The sequence below is a fragment of the Pseudorasbora parva genome, chromosome 23 (assembly GCF_024679245.1).
Source record: "Pseudorasbora parva isolate DD20220531a chromosome 23, ASM2467924v1, whole genome shotgun sequence".
NCBI classification, from domain to species: Eukaryota; Metazoa; Chordata; class Actinopteri; order Cypriniformes; family Gobionidae; genus Pseudorasbora; species Pseudorasbora parva.
The window spans coordinates 4013517-4028318 of NC_090194.1; the positions used below are offsets into that span (position 1 = coordinate 4013517).

Below are 14802 nucleotides of genomic sequence, written 5' to 3' on the forward strand. Positions count from 1 at the left end.
ATTCCAAGTTAATATCTCAATTCAGACTTTACAACTCGTAATTCTGACTTCTTTTCTCAGAATTGTGACAAACTCGCAATTGTGATTTATAAAGTTATAATCGCATGGTATAAAGTCAGAATGCCAGTTATAAAGTCCAATTCTGAGGGGGAAAAAAACACAATTAAGTCACAATTGTGAATTTATATCATGCAATTCTGACTTTATAATCACACAATTGTGACTTTAAATCATGAGAAAAAAAATGCAATTAAAAAATAATTCTCTCAGAAGTGATCCCATGCTTGTTACGATGAATTCAAATTCAAAAATCGTGTTATGACATGTTTTACAGAAATTGCGAAATGCATGCCTTCATGGAGTGAAGCCGGATTAACATTTTCATGAATTAATAACTTAAATTCTGCTCTGTACCTCATAAAAAACTATTATATCAAAACAATAGATGGTTATGGATACGTTTAGCGGTAAATATTTTTTTAATGCTATTTTGTTACTAAAATAGCAATTTTCCTACACATCGCTGTCCATTATGTTTGATTCTTCTTATATTTTGCATAAAACGGGTATGTTTAGGTCTGGGAGTAGGGTTAATGAATCTTACATTAATCTATAAAATGATAAAAGGGAAATTATACCGATATCTTTATGATATGAAAGATTCATACGCATTTTATATATAATATTGCTAAGTTTAAATGTTGCCGATACATCCATATTGTACATTTTAGCATTTGTCAAAACGTATAAAATGTATGTTTTGTGTCTTTGAAAGTTACGTATTAACACCTACGTATTAACAATGAGACCAGGCTGAAATATTTTAGTCCAAATGAGATGTCTAAAAATATTCATCAAGTCAAACTAGCGTATTTCTGGCATGGTTCTGTTCTGTGGCGTCGGGTCATCTAACTGGGACGAAAGCGCTCCAGATTGGCAGATTAACATCTAAGTGAGGGTCTTTAGTGGTCACATTTGTATCGAGGAGCATCTGTTCTCCTCTTTTTAAAGCAGCCCATCCCGTCTCCCTGCGCTCACACCATTATTACCCTACTGTACGACACATCCTTGACTGGTCAACCACTGAGGTCAGCCGTAATTGCGGTTGCTTATAAACAAGCTAATCACTGAAGGTGCAGTTTGACCAGATTACTAAGGGCAGATGAGTAAAACAAAGCACATAGACGTGTGTGTGTGTGTGTGTGTGTGTGTGTGTGTGTGTGTGTGTGTGTGTGTGTGTGTGTGTGTGTGGTGTGTGTGTGTGTGTGTCATAGCGCTCATCTGTTGAAAATGCCAACAGACTGATCAGTAACAATACAAACAGCTAAAGTTATATGGCTGAATCTCATGAAACCTGTTAAGATGATCATATTTCATCCTTAAATCGAAAGAAAAATAGTTTTTCAAGATATGTTTCTGCATGAAAAAATTAAGCAAAAACGAAAGTTTTAGAATGAATATATTATTATTATTATTATTATTATTATTATTATTGTTAAACTTTTTTTTTTTAAATAATTGCTATTCTTTTGAACTTTCAAAAAAAAAATTTAGAGAATAGCAGGCCAGCTGGATGATGATGATGATGATAATAATAATAATAATAATAATAGTTACTCGAGTTTAAAATCAGCATATATGAATGATTTAGAAAAGGATCATGTGAAACTGTATTATATTAAAAAACCCAGCATATGCTCAGTACCAACCTCAAACTTTTGTAATAGTAAAGTAGTAAATCTGAATGGCTCTTAATTCAGATTTTGATTTTATGGTCAAATCTGACCTGGGTATGGTTTTGTGAGATTCAGCTCTGTATTACGGTTTATCAAGAGACATGTGGCTAGTTCTAGTCATCAGGTAGAGTTTTAGTCTTTAACAAACAAGTAACATGCAATACACACTCACTCTGACCTCCACTTTCCATATTTAGACATGTTCAGTGTTGAAATGCACTGTATGTGTGTATATTTATATTTTGGGGTTGCACCGATTAGTCAACTACTCAGACTTCAGCTGCATTTGTTCAAGAGCGTGCAACAGGCAGCTTTCACAAGTACAAATCCCACTCATTTTCTCCATAGGGAAATAGATTTTTTTTTACATAAACCTTTCAAGCCAGACCTACCAAGCACTCCATGGCTGTTACATGATGAAATATATATCAGTAAAGGCAACACGTCCAGTGTGATTCAGCCTCATTTAAAAACATAATAATATTAATAAAATCTTCTTTGATAATCAATTTCCCAATGAATTACTCACAATCCTCCTTGCAAACATCAGACAGTATGGTTTCCATGGAAATGAGATCCATAGCAAAAACCTCATTAACAACCACCCACACTTCCATGAAGCATTGTGAATTTATTGAAAAAAAGTGAATATAATTTTATACGTATAACTACTGGCTATTCAAAGGGGCTATTTGTAAGAATTTTCATGTATTTATCGCTTGATAATTGGCATTGTGAGAACAGCTTGAAACAAAACTTTAATAAACAAGAGCTATGGAAAAATCTATGAAAGCCTGTAGATCGATTTTAATGTGAAGGATTCGGGTAGTTTTTGCAGACGTTAAAGAAATGGTTTTAATTCAAACTATAGTCTGAGCATTCCCAAGAGTCAGTCAAAAGAATGACACTTCCGGAAGCAAGACCACTGAAATGATGCACATAAAGCGATGTACACACATTGCGCCGAACACTGTCCAGAAGCTGACAGGAACTATAAGCGAGGGTGAGGTGTTTTATACGCCGCTCATCACAACACGCGCAGCATGACTCTGGCAGCGGAGATACATCAGCGGCATGGGATACATTCTCGTTATTGAATGTCTACAAGGCACACGACATTGCACCGTACACAGTGTAAACAACTTCACTTTTAAAATAGAAGAAGCAATCTATTTTGTTTCTACTGTGTTAGCCAGGATAGATTGGGACTTCATGTGGCGAGGCATTTACATAATGTACAACTCAACTCACTAGTCTCCTGCTTTTCTGGCCAACTAGTCAATTACAAAAAGTTGTCATGCAACCCCAAGTATATACATATACACAGACAGATGTACATTTTAACTAGGTTAATGTATTGAACAAGATTTTTGGTGGGAACAGATATTTGTAGAGCCGCTTAAAGGACATGGTAATGGAAAAAATATGAGATGGGAGAGAAAGATATTTAAATAACTCTTGAGGGAACGCCAAATAAGGGTGCTCCAATCAGATTTTTGGAGCCGATCACAGAAAACAATATCTGCTGATCCGATCACCGAAACTGATATATTTGAATCCCTCTTTTTACACATCAGGATTTTTACAGGCATTCGGGGCCTGAACTGGGGGAATCCCCCCTACCTTAGGTGACTCTTGTGGAGGAGGGGGTCATTTTTTAGACATCTTTCAAAAGAAAGAATATCTCACCTAAATGCTTCTTTTCCTTGTCTTTTTCTTTTACAATGGGGCAATTGTTGCTCAATAGCTATAGCTAACAGCTCAATAGCTAAGAGTTAGGGTGCTTTCACACCTGCCTCATTTAGTTCGGTTGAATCGTACTAGAGTTCGTTTCCCTCTTTGGTGCGGTTCGTTTGGTCAGGTCTGAAAGCAGCAATCGCACTCGGGTGCGCACCAAAAGCGGACCAAACAAGCGTACCGAGACCTCCTTGAAGAGGTGGTCTCGGTACGATTTCAAACGAACTCTGGAGCGGTTTGTTTGTGGTGAGAACGTGATCCGACCTCGAACAGAACCAACTGCAAAAGTACTGATCATTTTTGGACTGAACCAGCTGCCGTAGTTAGCTGCGCTGACATTGTGTGCATGATATTATTACCTGATAGATAGTTGGCAATATTTTCGGAAGATGAGCATGTCAAGAGTTAATAATTAATGCACGCCTCCTCTTGAAGTGACGAGCGATGCGCGCTCGCCATCTGCAGTGCATTAGAGCGTTGTTTTCATGTCGCATCCGCGCTTCATTATAGAAACGTATTGTTTGCATACTGTGGTAAATACACACAGTGTAGTAGATTATGGCCAGGGACAAAACTGGCCCGCGCAGTCGTCTCTCCATAGTGTTATTATAGTTTGCTGGCTTTGCCTCTCCTGTTGGAATTTTCCCACACGTAAATTCTGACCAATCGAAAAGCAGTTTAGGAAATATACGCCATGGCCAATGAGTGATGTGGATGTTGTCACGTGCCTGCGTTTTGGTTCGTTTCAACTGGTCCGGACCAAAGCAATCAGTGTGGTGTGAAAAGGAACCAAAAAATCTGAAAAATGCAACAATGTATAATTGTTTGCCCTTGGTTCGGACCAAATGAACCGAACTAGAGATGTGAAAGCACCCTTATCCATGCTTTTATCAGCACTGGCTAGACTATTGCAACTCTCTATATTTGGGGATTGGGCAGTCTTCCTTGAACCGCCTTCAAATGGTTCAAAATGCGACTGGCAGAGTTTTAACGGGAGCTCGCAAATGTGAACATATTACCCCCATACTACGTTCCCTCCATTGGTTGCCTGTGCGCCAAAGAATTGATTTTAAAGTACTGCTATTGGTTTTTAAATCACTACATGGATTAGCACCACAAAACCTTACAGACCTGATTGAACACCAGCCAGGGAGAGCCCTTAGGTCTGCAAATCAGAGGCTCTTAGGGGTCCCTGAAACTAGATTAACATCAAGGGGCGACCGGGCCTTCTCCGTAGCTGCTCCTAGACTTTGGAATACCCTGCCTATGCAAACTGCTCCCACATTATCCATTTTTAAATCACAGTTAAAGGCATTTTTATTTGATATGGCTTATAATTTATGATTCATCTGTTTTGAATGTCGTTGTTGTTTTCTGTGGTTCTATTTTTTTCATGTTTTGAATATTATCCTATTTTTTGTACAGCACATTGGTCAACATTGTTCAGTTGTTTTTAATAGTGCTTTATAACAAATGAAATGGACACTGAATTGAAATAGCTTACACACAGCACGAGCCTAATCTCAAACTGTGAATTGAATTCACAAAAAAGACAATAAACAGTCAGTAATAAAATAAGAACAAAACAGAAATGTACCTGCAGTAGCACAAATAAATAGAATAAATATACAAATAAAATCAATTGAAAATCAAATTTAGGTAGTCCTAACCGTATTAAAGGAAAGGGAAAAGGGAAAGAGCATTATTATTATTTACCCCGTGGCGGACTGATATTGAGACGCTGCTGATGTCACGGCAGACGCGTCTTTATGTGTCGTCAGCATGAGATCGGCCTTTACAGAGACCGCCGATCAAACATCCTAAAGCGATTATCAGCCGAGAACGATCGCTAGCCGATCAATCGGAACACCTCTAGCGTGAAACGTTCATGAGAGAGCGGAAAAAGCTAGAGCAATGCTTTAAAAGTTTGAATTTTCCCTCCCATCTCTCTTTTTTTTATTACCATCACCATTTCCCTTTTTTGTTTCACATTTGGGAGTGAAAGATCAGAGCGCACCGATTCTCAGTCCCAACAAAACAGACATTATGTCACGTATTAGTATGGCTGTCTATTAAATCCTTCTCTTTGATGGGCCTTTTAGACGGAAGCCTAATTTTCCTTGGATTTAGGGGTGCACGGTAGACTTTCTTTAGGGACCGCCATCCAATTATTCTGCAGCCACAGCTTAGAGTAAATCCTGCACAAGTGTAATTATACTAATGTGAGGTTCTCACAATCAAATTCAATACAGTTAATGACTCTCTGGAGAGGACATGGTTACCAATCCCACACTTTTTTTTTAGGCCAGACAGTGGAGAAAAGTTGGTCAGGACAAGATTTCTATTCTTGGCAGAGAAGAAACATTAAAGGACAACACAAGGACAAATCAGTAACGACTACCAACAACATGCAGGCGAGGAATGACCCCTTACAAAAAAGAAAGACCTAGAGGCAATTATAACACCAGACGTTTTCAATCACAAACCAGTTGAGTGATATTTATTCAGCATATGCTCAGTAAAAATATAAAGAGTCAAAAAAAAAGAAAGAAAAAAATATATTTTTTTATAATTATTTTGACAAACTGTAAAGTAAAACATGCTAATATATTGCTTCTATTTAACTATGCGATAAAGTAAACCTTGTTATGAAAAGTGTGTGATTTTTAATCTTTAAAATATGTAGTGAACATTATTTCTGTCTAGGTGAAGGTTGTTCATTTCACATGCATGTGCAGCTCTTATCTCTTTCAATAGGGAAACATAAAAGTCTCCAAAACTGTTTGCCAAGCTTACGATTAAATGTCATGTTTGAAATCACCAATGATTTGCAGTTATTATCTCTGTACTAACTGCACTACTTTTTTTTATTTTTTACTTGAAATCAATATAGTTCTCACCATAAGCATATTAATGGTAGTATTACTGTTGACACATTTAAGGTTTTTATACCAAAGGGGGAAAAAATTTGAGAAGAAAATTAATTAAAAAATAAAGGTAGTACTGTAGCAGTACAATGGTATATTGAGTTGATATATACTATAGTCCTGTATGATTTATGTGCTCTGTGTATTAACGTGGTCCAAGAAAGACCATAACACTTTTTTTGTAAGGGGCAAATGTACATTTAAAGGAATAGTTCACCAAAAAAATGAAGATTCTGTCATCATTTCACCCTCATGTCATTCCAAAGATGACTTTCTTACTTCTGTGTAATAATACAATGGTCGTTCTTGTCCATTCCTCTATAATGAACACGGACAGAAGCTTTCAGGCTTCAAAAAGGATGCAAAAGTACCATAAAAGTATCATGGTGCGTGTGTTCAGAAGTCAAACGACAGATCTGTATGAGGAACAGAGTGAAAGTGAACTGATAATCTTCACCTCCAGTGAGCTGTTAACCGCTGCAACTAGACCATTGTGTCAGTGAGTTAATCTTGAGGACCGAATCAGTCCAATTCAAATGAATTTTGTGGCTCGAATCACCTGAAAATCTGACTCAAAAGAATGATTCTTTCATGATTTGAGCATTACTAATGCTCTCAAACTACAGTTTGACTTCAGAAGTCTTGGACTACTCCACTTTTATGATATTTTTATGTGTTTTTTTGTGTTTTTGCATCCTTTTTGAAGCTAGAAAGCTCCACACCCAGTCTATTGTAATTGCGTGGATTAGAGAACGGTATTTCATTTAATTTTCCTGTTCCTATGAAAGTAAATGATGACAATTTTCCTTTAAGTACATTTCTCATCAACCAAGTAATAATGACGCACTCACAATTCCACAAACATCAAAAGACATCATATGATGCAAACATGTACTTACAAACAGCAGATGAGAGCATGCATTGACATAATGAAGCCATGCCATGGTGGAGGAAGGTTAGACAGGAAAGAAAGTGACAGAAGAGAAAGAGAAACATGTTTAGGCTAGAGAAAACAGAGACTTATTCATCAATCCACAGTGACTGAAGGCAGAACGAGGCATGTCAGTAGCCGGCCAATCCCAGAGAAGCAATTGAGACTGTCACTCAATGTGCTGAATATATTATTGACATTACAAAAATGGGATTTTAGGGTAATAACCCTTTAATAGGAATAGCGAGTAGCCAATTTACAATCTGACAATCACATTCTGTCAGACGAGGCGAGACAATGATATTACCCCGTTCAAATCAGGGAAAATTTGTGCGTCAACCTCGCCGATAAACTCAAGTGCCATATCAACAACTCGGCTTCGTCACGTTGTGGTTGATGTGAAAATAACCATGTTTGCATCCTCTTCTTTTTTTTATTCGCACGGGAACATGGTTTAGGTGGTGATCAGGATGCCACATTCCCATGCACACTACTAACCTTGCAATAGCGTTGAACTAGTGGGTTCAATTATTTCTACATCAACAAAAACAAACATAAAATCATGAATCAAAAGCAAATGAAGAAGAACCCTGAGATAGTTGCAAACGACCAAGGAGAAATTCAGTGTTTACAGGAACGTTATCAGATCTGCTTTCCTTCAGCTTTGTCATAAGTTTAAGCAGAAAATGAGACAGAATTCCACCATTTGTACATTAAACTAATGGAAGAACTGTGAAGAGGCTCCAAAGGAGATTTAAAGCTTAATTAAAATCATCGACTACTGAAACCTACCGTACAGGACGATGCTTGTGTTAGCGCTCCCAAGTTTGTTGATGGCGACGCAAGAGTAATTGCCGTAGTCTGCCTCGGACACGTTGAAGAAAGTCAGCTTTGAAAGTCCTCCGGCATCCTCAATCTCAATGCCATCAAAGCCATTGAAGATCCTGGGAAACAGTCAGCAAATGGGGAGACTTGAATCAGCCCGGCCTTGTTTATGCCTCATCAGAGCCTCCTTTGAAGCCTGAGGTTACATTTATGACAGCATCGACGTTTTCGGACGCAGATTGCAGCGGGCCTGCGTACTTTCAAAGGAGGCAAAACTGTGGGATTGAATTTCTGGCAGCGGCACGCGGAGGGACACGCACACGCTCACTTATGCACATTTAATTATGATACAACATTGTGACAACTTATTCTTCATTTGACATCAAAGACAGTTTGAGAGAACATACTGAGACGCACCCAGCCAAAGGCACTCAAATGTGAAGTATTTTGTGGTTGAAAACAGTGAATATATGACAGCACATCTAGTCAGACATGTGCAGATACTGAAGTGTATTTGTCCTTCACCTCTCAGTGTCACTATAAATATGAGAAATCTTACAGACACACTGTACAGGAAATATACATTTTTTTCCATAACTAGCTGTTGCTGTACAAATCAGTTGTAGTAAAAAAACAGGTCACTCTACATTAGAAGTCTTTACCTACTACCGTATGTACTTACATCAATGTACCTGTATTAAAAAACACTTTCTGCTATTGGGTGGGATATACGGTAAGATTACGGACAGTTTTCATGGCATGGGAGATTTAAGGGTTGGTATAGGTGTTAGGAAAGGGTTAACGTTACAATAATTATGTATTTTTATAGATGAATGTAGTTAATGTGCAGGGTTTTTATTTTTTATCTTTTTAATACAAGTAAAAAGTAAAGACAAGTATTTTACCAAATATTAGTACACTGGGTTAAACTATGTAAGGTGTCATTGTTACAGTACAATTATATATTTAAGTAGTGAGTAATATTTAGTAACTACTTACTATAAGGTTAGGGTAGGATTAGGGTTAGTTGCATGTAATTATACAAAATTTACTGTTATTACTAAGGTAAGTATATGTAACAAGGACACTGTAAAATAAAGCATTACCGTGCATTGTACCAAATTATTAATTACATTTTTAGTGCATAGTAGTTAAAGATCAAAATTCTGTATTGTTATTGAAACCATCTATAATTCAATATACTGCTAGGTTACGGTTTCATCCCAAAGAAAGGAACAGATGAAGCAGAATATCCTGAAGTGATATGCCATACCTCCTGTCATCTCTGTACCACTCAAAATCTGCCTCAGGTACAGCATCTGCCTCACAATACAGGACCCCTCTCTGACCCAGGGTCACGCCAACATCTCTGCCATCTGAAACACTGGGAGCGTCTAAACACACAAAACCACAGGAGAGTTAGTCAACTTGAGCAGATTTACTGGCCACCATAAGGCCATTCCTCATTTGATTAAATATAAATAATAAATACATATTTTATAATTCTATTAAATATAATAAATATGAAATATAAATAAATATTTTATTAAATGTAATAAATAATATAAAGGAATAATAAATGAATAAACATCCCAAAGTAGGTTCAGAAGTACAAGTAATTATTATTTTAGGGGTGGGTGATGACTAAAAATCTTATATTACAATATGAATAATTGTATTACATGATATAATGCAAAATTGTTATTTTTGCTTTAAATAAAGTTATGATATACAAATGTTTGATACCATACAAATTTCATAATTTTGTCATCAATTTCAATATCACAAAAAACTAATACCAGTCAAACTAAATAAATAAATAAAAACACTCATGAAGACAAGAAAACAGTCAGTGATAAAATGAGAACAAAGACTAAATACAAGCAGACAGGAAAACATACTATAATAAAACACACACATATGAAATACCTGAAAAACTTCTAATCACGCAATCAAATGTATAAAAGTACTGCATAGTGTTGACATTTAATGTATATATATTCCATGTAAATGTATTATTAAAGTTACAAAAGTGATTCAGTCAAGAGCAAGGAGAGATTTTCTCTTTTTCTTTTGTTGTTTGATTAACATTAATGACACAGCAGGTTTATTATGCTGCTGTCACTTTAAGACTGCACGCACAGATCCAATATTCATTTTCTTTTGCTGCTGGTTTATGTTCACTTAAGACATAAATGACTATGATTACAAGGAACTTGACACACAAGTATGTGTTTAACAGTTCAATATTACAGCCCAATAAGACGGCAAAAAACCTCAGCTCAGTACTCACACACTCCTTCTTGTTTGCGTGTGCAAATAGCGAAATGAGTTGCTTTCGTTGCTTATTGTCACTGTAATTAACAAAGTGTTATTGTTTAATTAGATCATATATAAAGAGTTAAATAATGTTTTGTTAACAACTTATTAACTGTAAATAGCTTTTCTAGATTAGGGCATGGAAAATTGGAAAAGTGCATTAAAGTTTGAAACCAACTTTATTAGACCTTAATTGCATTAGTATCAAGCTGCAACCTCCCCCAGTTTCCAGGAACTCAAACTGTAATTCCTCGACTGGCCACTAGAGCGGCTCTAGAGGGAGCAGAATCTCATTGAGCTCCATGTTAAAATGCCCAACTTTACAGCAGAAAAAAAAACGTTTACAGCCTGGAACAAATTGTGGTTTTGGTCTATACGGCTAATTTTGCCCTTTATGACGACTGTGAGGGGGGTGAATTATTTGTATAACTCATTTGTTTTTACATTATATCAGGGCTGGCCGATATGGCCCAAAAAAATTATCACGATATAATTTTCCATATCAGTCGATTTCGATAAATATCACGATAAATGTAAAATCTTTATTTCTTTACAGTTTAAAGGCATATTTTTGCACCTAAGTGAAAGATGTAGAAAACAGACAGTTAACTGTGGGTTTAAACTATCCTTTATTGTCAAAACATGACAAACACTTCCCAACAGGTAAGCAATTTATTAAAAATGAGGTAGATTTATTTATTAACATATTAATTATGGTAAGCATTTTTTTTACTCCACACTGTATATCAATTATATCATTACTTAATTGTGTAAGTAGGCTAGTCAAAAAAAAAAAAAAAAACGCAAACGGGCAAAAAAAGAAAAGAAAAGCGTTTTAAGTTAAGAACCATTTTGAGTCCCCCCTCTTTTGCCTCACAGTGGATTGGTCCACCGTGCATCGCTCTCTCTCTCTTACACACACACGCCCCCATCTCACCAACACACACACCTCACCGACAGTGGGCCGGTCGGGAGATGAGGGAGAGAGAGCAAAGTTCAGTATTTGCAGATCTCCAGATCTTTGTCTAGTCTATTTTATTCATTTTAAACATCGGATGGAATCATTTCTCTTTTGATACATACGATGCTGATTCATTAATACATCACCAAAGACAAACAATTATGATAGCGATGTACAAGTCCGATGTTTTAGTGATTATAGTTTGGTAGCGTTAGCTTGCAAGTCACCCACTACAACTAACACGGTAATAAGCCTGCTGTGCGTGAATGTAGTTAATGTAGATTTACCGCTGTGTTTGGATCAATGTTATCTGGAAGAACTTCGAAGAAGCACGATAATTTTAATAAATTCCGCGTGGTGAACCTATGATAAGCAGCCCTCGCACGTCGCTCTGTTTGATGTCGGATGGGATCGCCAAAATATCTCCAAACCACTGAGGTTGAGCGAACTTCCTTGTCAACGATATCTGTGTCCTCCGAGCTGGTCGTGAGCGCAGCATTTTCTTCACTATTTCTCATTTATCTAACTATTGTTATCGTTTTATCGAGGAAAATTATATCGTGATAATTATCGTTATCGTTTTATCGCCCAGCCCTACATTATATAAAGCCTGCATAATTTTGCATAACAAAGTTCTGCATAATTAAGGGCGTGGCCACTTTGAGTGACAGGTGGATAGCCATTTATCCACTGTCTGTTAGTCATCGCGTCACCTAAGCTCCGCCCACATCCCGCCACTTTGCCCATTTTCTGTTATCCGGGCGTGGCGCGTTGCCAAGATGGCGACGGCCAGATCGTCTATGATTAGTATTAAGTGCTACTTAAAACGTTTATTAATGACATTTTCTGTGGCCTAATCTAAAAAACTATATTTAGTTAGAAAGTTGTTAACAAAGCATTATTTAACTCTTTATATATGATCTAATTAAACAATAACACTTTATTAATTACAGTGACAATGACTGAAGAACTCACTATTTGTATATAGTCTATTAATGTATTAACTACAGTTCATAAACTATTAATTAACCGTAAACTATGAGTTTGCAAATGACTTATAAGTGCTTTGTTACTGTATACTTGTTATAGTGTTACTGATGTTTTTATGTTTCATTTCAAGACATGTCATTACAAACTATGTTGTTATTTTATATTTATCTAATAAAATCCTAAATGTTTTTGTTTATTTACAGGTTTAAATAAATAAACAAACTAAATGGTATAAAAAATGTATTTAGGGCATATGTTGTAAGATGCATATGTATGTGTAGAATATGTTGATGAGGCACTTACAGTTGACTGTGAGCTCAACAGTCTGTGTGTCCACTGCAATCTCGTTCGCTGCGGTGCATTCGTACACTCCTGCTCTAGATCTGCTGATGAAGGGTATCTCCAGAACCTCATTGTCTGAGCTTACGCTGTCATCTAAACAAGAAAACATTAAAAGATGATGTTATAATCTGTATTGAAGCTCTCAAACAAGAGGAGATTTGTCCAGCTTTACTCATGATTCCTCAAAAGACAACTATAGCAAAAAACAACAACTGTGATTGGTTGGTAGGAGTGTTAATCCTGGAACAACAAAGTGTTACTTGGCTAAATCTCATCATGCTGAATGTGTCTCATTATCACTGAAGGGCTGGGATGTTTCTGATTTTTCGGTATTGTCACATCCGTACTTTGTTTGGATACAATAAGCCAAACTGTAGAGCATGTTGATGCCCTTCTATGCAAATTCAAACTTCATCTTCCCTGAAATACAGATGCTCTGATGTATTTATAGTCATTTGTGTCCTATTGTGGGAGAAGGCGACACTAGAGATATGAAACTTGATTCAAATATGAGTCTCGGTCTCTGTGCAGTGGCTTTGAAGTGTTCGCATACACACCGGAGTCAAAATGCTAAAACATACGCCACCTTTTCATGTTCATGACTTCCAGACTGGGGAAAAAAAACGTTAGTGAAAAGGGATCCTTTGTGATGCAGTTCTCAACGTCAAGCAGTAATATGCGCTTGGCTTAAATAAATAAATATCGTCCCCGATGTAGTTTCTGACAGCAAAATAACACCGCGTTCACTTAAGTATGCTCTGAAAGACAATGTCTTACACCTGGGAGAGACTGTTAACGAGAAAGAAAGAGGCACTTCCTTTAACCTGATGAGGAGTGTCAACAGAGCGCTCTGGAGAAAGAAGCTCATTACCGTTCAACACGGTACACACCTCGCTGCACTGAAGAAGAGCTCTGAGTCTGCTTGTATAATTGCATTGTTTTATTGTTTAAGTATGTTCCCATTTTTAAATTCAAACACTCTAGTACACTTTCATAATAAGCCAATTAAATCCAAATCTTTAAATAGTACGAGCACATATTTGCAAAGCAAGCCACAAAGAGATAGTTTCGTCTACATTTAAGATGCTTATTTTGATGTTTCGCCCTGACCATTGGAGCTGTAGAGGCCTGGGAAAGCTTTATGAAAAGCAAACCACTGGCTTTGATACCCGGTCCAGCAGAAAGTAAAAGCGGTGCTTTGGCATCAGGTGCATTGTGGACTGTCTTCCATCAAAGGGAAGATTGACAAAATGGGACCGTTTATTTCCATCAGGGGCTCAGGGTTTCACGGCTGCCATGGAGCATTGTATCAACACAGAGAACTTGAAGACTGACATCTCTGGCTTTTTTTCCTTTATCAATACACTCCTGAAGCACATTCGTTATGTATTTCTTACATAATGCAACCGCTTTTGTATATTCATGGCCCCGATGGCATTATAAACGTCAGTCAATAGTACGCACAGGGTTTGATTTGCAATATAATCGCAAGTTAAAATCAAATGCCTCTTGAGCTGAAATGGTACAACGATCGTCCCTGGTGTCATAAAAACAGAACAAGTGCCAAACAACTCTTTTAATGGAGAAACTTAACCCACAGAAATGAAACAGGCTGGCCTCCAGTCACATCCTCAGATAACTTACTCCCTGATGAATACCACACAAAAATTAAATCACCAAGTTTGTAGCGTCAACCAGAGTGTTTTAAGCTGTTACAATTGTGAAAATCTTTATCCCGTCCTCTAGACGGCAACAAAGAGAGGAAACGGTTTTGAGGTTAGCATAGAGGAAGAGAGGGGAAAGGCATGGTGATGCAGTGGGCTGAGTGTGGGTGAAAATGCCTGGAATCACACTGGCTGAATACGAAATCAGCCTCAAAAAGGGCATTATTTGAGGGGACAGCCATCTGTAGTGGTGTCTGAAACCATAGGCGTTATTAAGTGCACTCATTCTATCCCACATTACACCACAATAATGAATGTACAGCCAATGAACACTCAAAGGGGCCTAAGGCTGCCAAGTTTTTAGCACAAT

General features: G+C 37.1%; 1 protein-coding gene across 9 annotated transcripts in view; it reads right to left on the minus strand.

Moving 5' to 3' along the window:
- ntm (neurotrimin) overlaps positions 1–14802 on the minus strand; it is a 399798-nt gene that overhangs the window by 2300 nt on the left and 382696 nt on the right. For 5 of the 9 annotated variants that reach the window (XM_067432677.1, XM_067432673.1, XM_067432672.1 and 2 more), the window contains 4 exons: positions 12730–12861; positions 9430–9550; positions 8124–8275; positions 7830–7865 (listed from right to left, as the gene is read on the minus strand). In XM_067432677.1, the coding sequence (XP_067288778.1) occupies positions 7830–7865; positions 8124–8275; positions 9430–9550; positions 12730–12861 (441 nt within the window). The remainder of the gene's footprint in view (positions 1–7829; positions 7866–8123; positions 8276–9429; positions 9551–12729; positions 12862–14802) is intronic. The other 4 variants (XM_067432674.1, XM_067432675.1, XM_067432679.1 and 1 more) reach the window with 1 other exon arrangement.